This window comes from Hesperophylax consimilis, chromosome 5 (genome assembly GCF_061612785.1).
Source record: "Hesperophylax consimilis isolate HC1 chromosome 5, BYU_Hcon_1.0, whole genome shotgun sequence".
In the NCBI taxonomy this organism is placed as follows: domain Eukaryota; kingdom Metazoa; phylum Arthropoda; class Insecta; order Trichoptera; family Limnephilidae; genus Hesperophylax; species Hesperophylax consimilis.
In genome coordinates this window covers 38,279,585-38,294,411 of record NC_142840.1, presented here as the reverse complement: position 1 = coordinate 38,294,411, position 14,827 = coordinate 38,279,585, and the positions used below count along the sequence as shown (strand labels likewise).

Here is a 14,827-nt window from a genome sequence, read left to right as displayed (position 1 = left end):
TTCACTCGGAGATTTCAACAATGACACTTCCATAAACACATCTTCTTCTTTAAATTTTACTAACACCTTAGTAACGTACTATTTTTATTGTAAATTGTGATCAGCCCCAATGTAATGCTTTTTTTACAAATATGTATATACAATTTTTCAAAACAAAACAAATCATATCCCCACGAGAGTCACTGATACAAGCAACTCTATTATAGATCATATCATATCAAACAGACAAAACATTTCAACTACAATATTGAATATAGTGACCATAATATGCTTATTGCTGATTTTAAGAATAATTTAAAAAAACGGTTTAATAATAGGACCAAACCACGTTTTACTAAACCTATCATCAATAGTATGGCAGTAAAATCTTATCTTGTAGCTAACAAATTCACTATCAACTCAACCAAACCCGAAGACAGTTATAAAGCTTTTAACGATTACGTCAAAAATGCAATAGAAGTATGTAAAACTACACCATGTGGTTTGATTCTAAATTGAATTCTCTAATCTGGGAGTGAAATATAACTTTTTTTTTTAAAGTTTCTTTATTCATTGAAATTGTTTGTTATATGCATTGAGGATTTTTCGACCACCATGCTAGGCACATGCCCGTGTTATGGTGGTCGATTTTCTATACATTAACATAAAGAATGTGAGAGAATATAAAATAACATATTATTAAAGAATATTTAAGAACATAAAATAATGTACTCTTGCAACACTGTAAAAATAAACTAAGAAATATAATTACTAATTATAGGAGAAGTTTGAAAAACAAATATATTATCAATAGGTTTCAACAAAGCCTAACTAACCCAAGAAAACTTGGAAAACCATTAACTCAATTCTGTCTAACCGTGCACATAAACCCACCAACACAATTGAACCTCTCATCGTAAATAATTGTGAAATTAGAAAACCGGGCAAATAGCGTCAGCATTTAATGAGTTTTTCTTGTCAGTTAGAGTAAAGTTGGCAGCTGCCATTCCATCATTCCCGGATGACTGTAATACAATCTATGTAGAACCAAAGGCAAGTCAATCCTTATATTTATTTATTTTATTGATACATGATTTAGAGAGTACATGTGGTTTTTTGTGATATTTCACCCTCCATGCTAGGGATGACCCTGTTTTATGGCGGGTGGACTTTACAGTTTGCGGACAATATACGTTACTATAATATAAAAAAGAAAAATGAGGTATAGCTAGTTTGGGTTGCAAGAAGAGGATGGAGAAGTTAAAGAATTATGAGAAGATGAAAAATTTGAGAAATTATTACGCTAAGTTAAGGAATAAGGATATATTGTTTTGTTTGAAAGGTGATTAAATTGATATGGTGTAAAATGAATGGGTATTGTAGTTGTAATGTATTCCGTGTGAAAGGATTTCGTAATTTGTTTTTTTTAAGGAATGGGGTTGACACACGGTTTTTAGGTTTTCAGGGATAAGGTTAAAGATTTTAGGAGCTAGGAAGAAAAATTGTCTTTGAGCTGACGTGGTATGTAGTGAAGGAACTTTGTAGTGACCGTTGGTTATTTTTCTGGTGGTGTAGTAGTGTTGTAAGAGAGATTTGTTTTTATATTTGAACAGGAAATGTATAAGCAAAAATTTTAGGTGGAGTTGTCGTATGTTTAAGACCTTATACTCTATGAGGAGTCAAGTGGAGGGGTATCTTGTCGGTCGCTTGTTAATGACATGTATTACCATTTTTTGGGCTTTTAGTAGAGGTTCGATGGTAGATTGTGCACAGCCACCCCAGATTATAATGCCGTAAGCTAGTATGGATCAGCAGAGAGCGTAGTATACAGTTTTAAGAATTGAGGTAGTAAGGATATTTGTTAGATTTCGAAAAGCATAAGAGAGCTTGCGGATGCGTGGGGTAAGACTGGCCAAGTGCTGATCCCAGCGAAGATGTTGATCAATGATGACCCCCAGGTATTTTATGTGGGTGACTTGTTCCAGAATTGGGCAATTACAGGAAGATCAAGTTCTCAGAGAAAAGTGAATTATTATCTTCTGGTTGTTGGTAGGTTGGGTTGCAGCTGACAGACTGGAGGTTAAGAATTTTGTTTTTCCAGCACTAAGGGTAAGGAGATGATATGACTAGGACGAATAAGGATGAGGTATTAAGGATCATCTCGAAACTTAGGTTGAATGCAGCAGCAGGAATCGATGGAGTAACGCCATGCATCCTTAAAACCTGTAAAGAAGAACTAGCCGGACACCTAAACCAACTTATCAATTTTTCCATAGGCTCGGGAGTATTTCCAAACCAATTAAAGCTAACGAAAATTATACCGATTTAAAAAGAAGACTGTAAGAAATGTATTTATAAGTATTGTCCAATGTCGATTTTATCGGTATTTTCAAATTTGTTCGAGAAAATTTTCAAAGATAGACTGATAAAATACATCTCTAGTAACGATATCCTAACCCCATAGCAAAATGGCTTTTGGAAAAACTCCAGTACCCAATGTGCCACTTTAGATTTCATCTCTAACATTCAGCAGTACATAGACCAGGGAGAATATGTTGCAGCTATATTTATAGATCTGAAAAAAGCCTTTGATACGGTAGATCATGAAATACTTCTACAGAAAATGGAACATTTGGGCATAGTCGGGAAATCTTTAAATCTGCTCCGAAGTTACCTAGCTGACAGATTTTGCCTATCGATATCGGAGGGAATCAAAACGGCTTTGAAAAAATCACCTGTGGAGTGCCACAGGGCTCGATTCTTGGACCTCTACTTTTCTTACTATACAACAATGATATAACTAAGTGTGGCATCTCGGGAAAACTTCAACTTATACTGTGATCATTGTAAAAATCTGAGGGAACTTGAAGCTCTAATGAATAAAGGTCTCGCAAAGCTGGCTAAATGGCTGCGACTAAACAAATTAAGCCTCAATGTTAAAAAAAACCTATTACCTTAATTTCGGAAAAAAAGATATAATTTTCTGCCAAATATATCATCATAACGGCCATTCTACAAATAATTCAACACTCCTCATCACACAACAGCCCTAAACCAGTCTTTGATTTCGACAAAAACCAGCGCAAAACACAATCACAAAATCAAATACACTTATCGTCATCTACTTACACGGCTAAATTTGGAATTAACTCCTTACAATACATTGCATATAAGCAATACATCGCATTACCTAGTAATCTAAAACTTCCAGTAACAAACAAAAAAACATTGGCAAAAGCTCGTTCTTCAGTAGTTTTATTAATGAGCGACACATTCTTTCAATGGAACTCTCTAACTTCTATGTTTATTTCTTTTAATGTATTTATATGAATGAATGCTGTAGAAATGAGATTCCTGAGGCGTATGTGTGGTAAAACCATGGACGCTTAGATGGTTTGAGCATGTAAAGCGAATGAGAGAAGAAAGGAGTGTAAGGAGAATATATGATGCAAATGTGAATGGTAGCAGAAGTCGGGGACGCCCGAGAAAGACATGGCACGACCAAGTGAATCAGATAATTGAGTTGGGTCATGTCAAGAGTCAGAATAATAGAAGAGTATGAATGAGACGATGTATGAATGTGAATGAGGCAAGGACTGTGTGCCAATACCGAGTTGTTTGGCGGTCCGTCCTCTATGCCTACCCCTGCGGGAAACGGCTTGTTGGTTAGTTATGAAATATTTTCCATCTAATTGTGTCAAGTCTGTTTTAAAATCTATGTACACTGGTCATTGAACTCTCTTTTAAATTAATTTTCTTATGTAAAAATAAGTTCCTTTTATTTTATTAATGTTTTCTTTCCCGAAATGAGTTTTTTTAAACTCACTGGGAAATAATATTACTATTTAATTATTGTTATTATTTTGTAATATATTATCACCAGAGATGTGCAAAATGGGTACCCAAAACCATTTGAAATGCAAAATGGAAATGGGTCAAAAATTTTCCATTTGAAAATGCAAAATGGTTTTTAGAAAAGCATTTCAAATGCAAAATGCAAAATACCTATTTTCAAAATGCATTGAAAATGCAAAATGGTTCTCAGGTCAAACAATTAAAATAATTATTTATTTATTTATTACACGCCCTAGTGGGCTTTTCTTTAAAAAAAATACAAGCATTTTGTATCAGAGTAAACACTTAAAAATTAATACAATAAAGTAGAATGTAAACATAATAGCAAAAATGAATCCTCACGCATATAATTGAATTTAAAAGGTTCAACAAAACAAAATAGTAGAAGCGGAGAAGTTATATGGGTACATAGGTCTATTTGTGTCTAGAAGAATAAAAGTGATAGAATATACAACATTTATACTGATTAGTTTTCAAATGAAATATATCACCCAGATCAGAATATTTGTTTCCGAGATTGTGAAGTCTCGGAATCGGAGAATTTTGGTAAGCTAGTGTCCTGGTGTTATTGAAGTAAAAAGGTGAGAAATGTCGTCATGATTTTTTGGCAACATGGATATTGATATGTACATTGAAGTAATTCGGGACAGTCAATTTTAAAATGTAGTATTCTTTGTAACAGTATTAAATCTGTGCTTATTCTTCTTTCTGAAAGTTTCAATAGAGACATTTTATCCAAGAGGTAATTGTAATTTATGTTTTGTAAAGGAATATGCAATTTATAATTTATAAACCTTAGAAACTTCCGTTGAATCTTTTCAATCTGAATGAATATCTGAATGAATATTAAAAAATGGAGACCATAACGTAGAGTTATACTCAAGTTGGCATCTGACAAGGGTTTTATATAACATAATAAATGTTCCTAAATTATTGAAATCTTTTGCAGCTCTCAAAACAAAGCCAAGAGTCTTTAGGGCCTTGTTGATAATATTATTAATATGACATACAAAGGTGAGTTTACTGTCGAACATAATGCCTAGATCAATAATTTTACTAACACAAATTAAATTTTCATCATTTAATGAATATTGAAAAAAATAGGATTACTTATTTATATAATTATAGAATTTTTAAACAATTTTGTCATTTAATAATGGACATCAATGTAGAACAAACATATTACATGATGGTAAATCCAAAAACACCACGACTACAGATTATGAAACCACAAAATTTTGCGCGGGACTAATGTTGCCAACGTAAAAACATAGAAACTGCTATCCAACATTTAATATTACAGCGTCATGGCCCCATGTTCAGTATTTGAATCAGTATTTTTTGTAATGGTATCACTCAATTGCCAGGGCTCCTACCAGGGAGCAACGTGACAAATGTAAATTATCTCTCATAGCGAGGTTGAGGACCGACTGATATTTGGGGCTTATGAAAAATAATGAGTGGAGATAGTAGGAAGAATGTTGCAAAAAAGCATTTAAAATGGAAAATGTATCGAGAAAAGCATTTAAAATGCAAAATGGTTTTTAGAAAAGCATTTAAAATGCAAAATGGAAAATACCCATTTTGCATTTCCATTTGAAATGGATTTATTTGAAATAAAGCACATCTCTGATTATCACTAAATAAATAAATAAGAGAAAATTAAAGACAATCTTTTTTGGACACTACTAGTTTAAATTTGTTACAATGAGATGGAGTAGGTAACAATGTGAAAGGTTGTGTATAGGTCAGTTCCTAATATATTAATTTGCCAGATTTCAGATATCTCAATACAGGATTCACAGATATCAGAGTTACTGAATACGATCCAAGTGTGGAAGCGGGAGAGTCGATGCTCTGCTGCCAAATGCCACGGGCCCTATGGGAACGAAAGAGATAAACATATTTTGTGGGGTGCAAAAGATTTCCGAGTATGAGAACCGATGCTTCCTTGCCACGGGTCCTACGTCCAACATAAGGGAAAAGTAAGTTTTGATGCTTATTGAATTATGTTCTGATATTGATAGCATTCAGGATTTAGTATTCTTAGGGTATTCATGTAATATGTGACATTAAGAAATATTTAGTTTCACCGGTAGTAGTATAATATTTGATATTGATGGTCGGCGCTGTATTGTATTGTAACAAGTTCCAATTCCTGTTCTGCACAATACGCTATGAGATTGTTAGGTAGATTATATTATTACATTGGTATTATCTTTAACTGATAGGTACAATTAATTGATCGAATTTAGAGTCTAAAAGTAATTACAGGAAACTTTTAGAAGTTTCAGAAATATAAATATGTAAACAGACCCGTTTTTGGTGAATAATCTAAGATAATAAATAATAGTTGGATAAAATTACCGTTCCAAGTTATTATTCAATTATTTTTATTGGTATCAAGAAATCGATAAATCATGTCTAAAAAAACAATAATATTTATTCACTACACCTACGACACCTACCCAATCATATTAATTTACGTACTGTGAAAGCGTCGACAATAGATGGCGCCACTTCCAGCCGCGACTTGCATTTCAGCACGCTTCCGGAATATACACATATTATACCAATATCTTATACCAGCAGACCAACATTGGCAATCCCGCAAAAGAACCGTTTAACCCAGGCCTAGTTATGTACATTAACCTCTGGAAAACCGTTTGTGACAAGAATTTTTTTCCAAACCGACAAACCATTCATGCGCGCATTGGAATTTCGCCCTAGCTGGAATTTTTTGATATGCGATTTAAACCTGTTTTGCCATGAGTGTATACATTTTTTTATTATACAGTTTTGATTTCCCTCAAAAAGGGACTGGTGTTCCAAGGATAAAGGAACTCAAGTGAAAAATATTAGGGCTTAGTGAATACACAGCGTCACAAAAATCGCACCTATTGCCAAATCTTATGAGACAATGAGGAATTTTTTTTTATTATGTGAACACCGCACAAGTGTCCCCACTTCTCTCAACCGCCTGGAGCCAATTGAGGGACATTCAGCACTAATCACACAACAGTAACATGTGCATTCGTATGATGAGAAAATATTGTGACACCTCACCTCATTTCAGTATTTGAGTACCTCATACAAACTCACTCCGATATCGTATAACGTCAATATTATACCATGATTTGGGATGACAGAATAATAGTCAATAGACCGTAATAAGACAATGTATTATTTCGAGTAACAGGTGATGAAAACGAGACATTGGACAATTGGTCATACTCTTTTACAGTCCATTCTTCTCTCTCTCTCTTTCATACTAAGATGTCTGATGCATGTCATTACACATTTTTAACATTTAGAATGCTGGCTTTTTTATTGCCACCTACAGCATGTTTTGTCACAATGCATGTGTTTAAGTGAAACATCATGGAACACAGGTTAGTGGGGAGGGGAAGGAGATGATTTAAACGGAATATGGCGGAATTTTCTTATGCGGGGTGTGATGTGTTTGTGTCACCTGTCATTATAATCTGTTTGTTGGATCTGTCTGTCTGTCCTGGAATAAAGTGCTATGTGTATATTATGCCCATGTCTGTACAGTGTAAAGGCAGGGGTGCTATGTCACCACCCGGTCGGGCAGTATTGTGAGGCGGGTTAAGGTAGGGCTGAAGGAAAGGATGAAAGAGACTTGAAGAGGCCCGGAATATATGTAGGGGAAAACCAGAAGTTTGTATGCGTTTTGAATTATCGCATATATTGATTTATATATAATATTAATGTATTACATACTTTTTTAATATATTAATATTAGGTAAAGTTGTATGTGGGTAAACTATTTTTTTTATTTACGATTTCCATAATTTATTAGAGTAAATTTTTTTTTTACGTCACATAAAATTCATTAAAATGAATGAGAGAAAACCAAGGCATACAACTCATGCCGCTAGGAAGCGCTAGTGTAGCATGTTACCATCAGAATGTATGGAAAACGAGGGAAGTTGGAGGTATTATTAATATTATATGGTATTTAGTCACACAGACCGCAGATTTAGTGCGATTTTAGGGAGTGCTTGGCTGATTGAGTACAAATCAGTGATCGCCACAGTCAATACTCGGCCTAGTGATTCAGTAGAGACAGTGGATACAAGCAAGGCCCAATGACTCGGTCAAGTACCCCCTCCACCTGCATACAACTCGGCGCTTCACTCGGTCAGTGCGATCCTCCGTAAGTGAAAGAAAAAAAAATCAAAAATTTTAAAGATTTAGAATTTTTTAGGAGAACGTTACATTTGTCTTTGTAAAACTCTCTTAATTTTTCTTTTGCCTGACCTCTGTCTCTTCTAAATGTGATGACTTCTACTCTTCAATAAGTTGCTCAGCCGAGTAACAAAGCGAGTGACTCAGCAGGTGTAATTCGACCCTAACTTTTTTTTATTTCAACGAAAATTTAGATTGGATGATACATTTTCAATGTTATTTCAACCGCCATCCATGCTAGGGATGCCCGTGTTATGGCGGGTGGACTATAATAATAAAAATATACTGGTATAGAAGGTCATAATTGATTAAAAAAAATGGACCAGAGTTCCTTATTGTAAAAGAAATGTAAATTCAGGGTGCCATTGCATCAGCGATGCAAGAATATGAGTTAAAAAGAACAAGAGAACTCTAGTAATGTAATGTGACCTATGTAAAAGCGGCTGTACTCTGTGTAGGGAAGGTTTCTTTAAATCAAAGATGGTAGTGTAGTATGCTTTCAGTATCGCCCTGGTAAGATAACCATTCAGAATTGAAACGTTGTTTGAAATGGCCAGGTACTCCCCAACCTTCCCATTTTCCTCCCCACTACCTCAGCCTCACAACATACCCCTATTGGGGATACCATAGTCTCACTGGCTCAAGACGGTTGGGAGCAGTTGGGACTCTTGTGCGGTGTTCACATAAAAAATGCCTCAATGTTTCGGAGTGTAAGTTTTGCACAAATATGTCGTCCTATTCCGCTCGCCTAATTTGCTCCTCAGAGAATACAAATAATAATAATTGGATTATATAATACGGTGCTATTTTTATTGCATCTAGACATCTTATTTAGCACCTAGACATCGAACCTGTTCATATCTACCTATATTTTTATCGCATCTAGACATCGAACCTGTTCATATCTACCTATATTTTTATCGCATCTAGACATCGAACCTGTTCATATCTACCTATATTTTTATCGCATCTAGACATCGAACCTGTTCATATCTACCTATATTTTTATCGCATCTAGACATCTAATCTGTTCATATCTACCTATATTTTTATCGCATCTAGACATCTCCCTTAGCACCTAGACATCTAATCTGTTCATATCTACCTATATTTTTCTTTTTGAGTCATTAATATTGACTTAAATGATTAAATATTACAATTTGAGGTTTTACTCATGTTATTCCAAAAATTAAATGTAATTAATTACTGCCACCCGCCAATTTTTGCATACTGGGTGATTTTGTGATCTGTGCACGCGCATTGGGTACTGAATTTATATTCTATAGCAATATTTATAAACTAGGACCCACGAGCCGCCACTGCCCTTTGAAATGATTTTGCTAAATAATATACCCTCATTGATAAACTGAGTGGTAGATATGGTATCATCACCATTAAGAACAGAAACATTGCTGGATATGGCAGTAGTCGTGTTTAGTGACAAGATCTGAACAGCCAGCTGCTTATCCTACCTTCCTATTCCCTTCCCATCCTCAACGTACCCCAATTAGGCCAGGAATATATGTCCGATATTTGATGTGGTCTCAGTCTTTTCAAAAAAGCGAAACACTGCAATCACCACAAAATATATTCTAAGGCGAATTTATTTATAGACTTCCTCCCAGGCCAAATCCTTTATTTCCCTCCCATAATGATACTCCTACCTTACGTAACATAGGTATTAATACTTATGTATTGTTATAGTGTTTAATTTGTAGAACTCCATTTTAATCTAAGTTTTTTATACTTACTTACAGATCTAATGATTTTAGAGGAAACTTTGCGTTTTTCATTCATTAAATAAGAGAAAATTAGAAACATGCTTTTTTGGATGCGAGGTCTACTCTGCCGTGGTAAATAAAAACACAGTAGCTTCCTTGAGAGTCTCCAGGAAGACACTGTGTTTTTAGTTGTTTTATTGTGAATACAACACAAAAGTCCAAAGTGCTTCGAACTATCTGAAGCCGGTGAGACTATGGCATCCCCAAAAGGGATGTGTTGAATTTATATAGGCTGAAGGTAGTGGGGAGGGAAAGGAGACAGGAAAGAGGAAGGTGGGAAAGTACCCGGCTATTCAGATCTGGTCACTAAACACGGCTAAAGCCATTTCAAGCAATGTTTCAAATCTGAACGGTGGTCTTACACTGGTTTTAGGTGTCAATATATTTGCAAACTGACGCGCCTTATATCCAACTCACCTGACGAGCAGGGTTGCCGATGTACAGTCGTAAAATAACCACAAAAGGTGCTCAAAATCCCCACATTGGGGAGAACAAAATAGCAATTTCCCACAAGTTCCACATGTAATTCTACATCCAAAATGAAACAAAATTCTATTGAAAGTAGCATTTATTTTTTATCGTCTAGTCAATTTCAGATTTCTTTTTCGTTTGGGCAAAAAATAGTAATTTGTTTGAAAATTTGCTGCTAAATATTATCTTCTCATAATTATTGAGAATATTTATTTTGAATATGATAGGATAATCAAAAAATGTCCAGAATCCCCTCATTTTCTCCACAAGATGCCTAATTCTTGAAAAATCCTCTCAATTGCAACTTGGGGAATTCCCCATGTATTGGCAACCCAGCTGACAGTCGGAATAAAACGTTGGAAGAGTATTTCAGTTCTATGCAAAAGTAGGCACCGCGCGCCTTCAGACAATCAGATCGGTAATAAAATAGGCCACGCCCTTTCCAAGTTGGCCGTCCGATCGGACATGTATGGACGCATGGCGCGAAGGTCTTCCGATAGTCTGGTCACACTATCGGATGCAAAAATTGGACATGTATTCCCAGCCTTAGGGATGCCTTAATATCTAGACTGGTTCCATCATCATCATCATCATCACTTTTGGCTCTACAACCCCTGGTGGGTCTTGGCCTCCTTAAGAGTCTTCCTCCACTCATCTCGGTCCCGCGCCAGCTCTCTCCAGTTTCGAAGCTCCAAGGCAGACAAATCTTTGAGGACGTTGTCGCTCCATCTTAACCTTGGCCTTCCCAGGCTCCTTCTCCCTATCGGTCTTGAGCTCAGCAGGGACTTTGGTTCTTGATGCTCGGTCATTCTCTCCACATGACCAAGCCACCGAAGTCTTCCCTAGTTCCATCAACCAAATATTATCCAGTCATGGCATGTGAATTTTAAAATTAACACCGAATCCAAAGAGAAAGTGCACTATCTTGCAGTCGAAAGAAGCATTGCTTTTTATCTCTTGCTGGTCTGCAGGAGCAAATTTGTCTTCCAACAAGTTTTTCTCAACTCTTGCTTTTGGAAGATCATTTTTCAAACAAGAAATTGAGGCAGTTAGAAATTCTTAAGGTAGGTGGACCCTATCCTATATTTAAAAAAATAAATGTATTCAGCTTCAAGACGGCGTATCGATAAAAGCAACAATTGACAAAAATCTTATATTTCTTTCTAGCAAAACAACTCCGTCACACAACAGATTACGACAACACTTTTGCAACAAAATGAACGATCTTCACTGGTTTCGCATACATTTTTAGAAGTTTGTACAACTTTACATAAAGTTGGGTTGGTAAGTTCATCACTATATATTGTGATGGAATGCTTTACAGGCTTGCTATTGGCCGATAAATTAACAAATTACAACATGGGATTTGAGCAATAACTTTATGCTATGTTTTAAACTGTAGGGAACTTAAATTTTTATCTTGGTTTACTAAAGCGAGGCAACATAATTCGATGGGGAGTTGTATTGTTAAATTACTCTTGGGTGGTGTTATTTTAAGAATGAAATTAGGTACATCGATGTTTAGTTCACAGAAAAAATAACACTACTTTAAATTTGCTGAAAATAGAAGAAATATTGAAATGCAAAAAACAAATTAACACAATCTTTTTTAATAATAAATTGTCAAAATTCAGAAAATCTTTTTTTCTTACATCATTACATTACATTTCGGTATAGGTCATTATTATTTCATTGAGAGAATAGAAATGGAAACAATAGTAGTATTTAAAACTCAAAAATATCTAGAAGATATTTGCAAAGAAAGTTCAAATTGATATTATAACTTTTTTGTGAAATAATACAGTAATTTTTTTTTGGTCAAAATAATACAGAACATGTTAAGTGGGGTTGACCCGTCTAATGAATAATTATTACGGTCAACTTATCGGCGCTAACTTAAGTCTAATCCGCTCCATCACCGTCTTAGCTTAGTGTCATTGGTCCGTCTAGTACAGGGGAATCAAGGAAAATATCATATTGCATGTTCATTTCAACAATCAGTTTGCCGATACAACTAGATTCAAACACAAAATGGAAAGAACTTGTGTAAAAAAAATATAAATTGTATTGAGAGATTTCTAAAAAACAACTGAATAAATATACTTAAAAAAATAAATAAATATAAAATAATATCGATTCGGTAATTACTGCGTAATGTCATGGATATGTTTATTGAATTTTTTTTTTTTTTTTTAAAGAAAGACAAACATTCCCAGGTTACGAATAACCCAACAATGTTTGAAAATCTCCTACTACCACCACAGAAAGCCGAAAATGTTGCTTGTGTTGTGATGGAGGACTTAGCCAGCCGAGGAATCGAACACGCGACGCTCGGGTGAGACCCAAGCGCTATGCCCACTCAACCACTGACCGGTCAGTGGTTGAGTGGGCATAGCGCTTGGGTAATAATCCAATATTTTTTTCAAATTAAACCATTTAATTTATATCTAAAATTGTAAAATTTTTTATGGGAAGCCATGACTCGGTCTCACCTTTAAAGGTAGTTTTTTGATATTGTTTATTGAAAAGGATATTGTTTATCACGTGTTTCTTGTCTCTCGTGGGGGGAACGGTCTCGGTAGGCTGGAGACTTCTCCTGCAAAAGGGAAACAGATGTTATTCGGTTTTTTACACAATTACAATTTACAAAACAATTTTTCCTGTAATGAAGTCTTGTAAGAGAGAGAGGGCATGAAAGCGAGACAACTGTAGGTACACAAAGAGTATGCATGCTTGTCCGGTCTCTCTTTATTATCACCTGTCATCCGAAATAGTACATTGTGTTAATAAGCCTATTGACTGTTATTCTTCCATCCCACAGTAAAACCATAAGAAAATATTACATTTCCGTTGCAGTATTATAAGTTTCGAGATTAAATTTTAAGCACTCATCACTATGCATATGTATGCGTGAATAATAAAATGTGCCTCCATCGCTAGGTGCATATATTTATTTTATTTTTTGGTATAATTTAATGAGAAATATTAAAATTGTAATATTTGTCCCGGGTTCGATTCCAAGATGCGACCGTATCCTTTTCCGATTTTTATGTTTCAATTTTTCATTTGATATGTAATCGCTAATATTGTCTTCTATAATTAAATATTACAATTTGAGGATTTACTCATTAAATTATTCCAAAAAATAAAATATTCATCCTAGACTTGCAGAAAAGTCAATGGATGTCACCAGAGATGTGCAAAATGGGTACCCAAAACCATTTGAAATGCAAAATGGAAATGGGTCAAAACTTTTCCATTTGAAAATGCAAAATGGTTTTTAGAAAAGCATTTCAAATGCAAAATACCTATTTTCAAAATACATTGAAAATGCAAAATGGTTTCTCAGGTCAAACAATTAAAATAATTATAGAATTTTTAAACAATTTTGTCATTTAATAATGGACATCAATGTAGAACAAACATATTACATGATGGTAAATCCAAAAACACCACGACTACAGATTATGAAACCACAAAAAATTTGCGCGGGACTAATGCTGCCAACGTAAAAACATAGAAACTGCTATCTAACATTTAATATTACAGTGTCATGGCCCCATGTTCAGTATTTGAATCAGTATTTTTTGTAATGGTATCACTCAATTGCCAGGGCTCCTACCAGGGAGCAACTTGACAAATGTAAATTATCTCTCATAGCGAGGTTGAGGACCGACTGATATTTGGGGCTTATGAAAAAAAGATGAGTGGAGATAGTAGGAAGAATGTTGCAAAAAAGCATTTAAAATGGAAAATGCATTGAGAAAAGCATTTAAAATGCAAAATGCAAAATGGTTTTTAGAAAAGCATTTAAAATGCAAAATGGAAAATACCCATTTTGCATTCTGCATTTCCATTTGAAATGGATTTATTTGAAATAAAGCACATCTCTGGATGTCACACATTAAAAAAAAATGGATATATTTATCCAAGACACTATCTAGATTGCATTAAGTTTGAGAAGAATCTTGCGATCATACATAAAGATAGTAGCCAATAAAGATAGTAGCCAATAAAAATAAGCGCTAAGAAAATTTTGGTAATTCTTATAAATATATATATATTCTTATTATACAGTTATATTATTTGATATGACCAAACGAAATAGGCTCAGATTAGCTCAGTGACAGAGCAGATCCCCAGCAAGGCGAAGGTTCTGGGTTCAATTTCTAGATGGGACCGTTTTTTTTTTTTGTCTTCAATGTTTCCATATATTTATGTGTTCGACTTTGATTCTATATTTGTTCACGTAAAACAGTTTGAACAAGATAATGGTATAACAATATAGTGCTGTGTGTGTTAGCAGCACTGAGGTGATGCATGATTTTTTTGTTTATGCCTCACCATTTATAATATTATAGCTGTATCCTGTGTCTTAATATTCATGTTTATGTTTCAACGCAATTCAGGAGAATTAATTAACCTCTTAAGACAAGATTTTCATAAATCTGACAAAAAATAAGAAAGTCATAGCAGTTTAAAAAATGAGTTATGATTGTAAAAAAGAGTTCCGCGTACAAGTGATATTT

At 34.6% G+C, this 14,827-nt stretch overlaps 1 protein-coding gene across 1 annotated transcript in view; it reads right to left on the bottom strand.

Moving 5' to 3' along the window:
• Positions 1-12,803: 12,803 nt before the first annotated feature.
• The window catches only part of tho2 (THO complex subunit 2-like protein), a 41,122-nt gene continuing 39,098 nt past the window's right edge, over positions 12,804-14,827 (bottom strand). Inside the window, exon 27 of the mRNA XM_089631856.1 lies at positions 12,804-12,894. Within this exon, the coding sequence (XP_089487982.1) occupies positions 12,817-12,894 (78 nt within the window). The 3' untranslated portion in view covers positions 12,804-12,816. The remainder of the gene's footprint in view (positions 12,895-14,827) is intronic.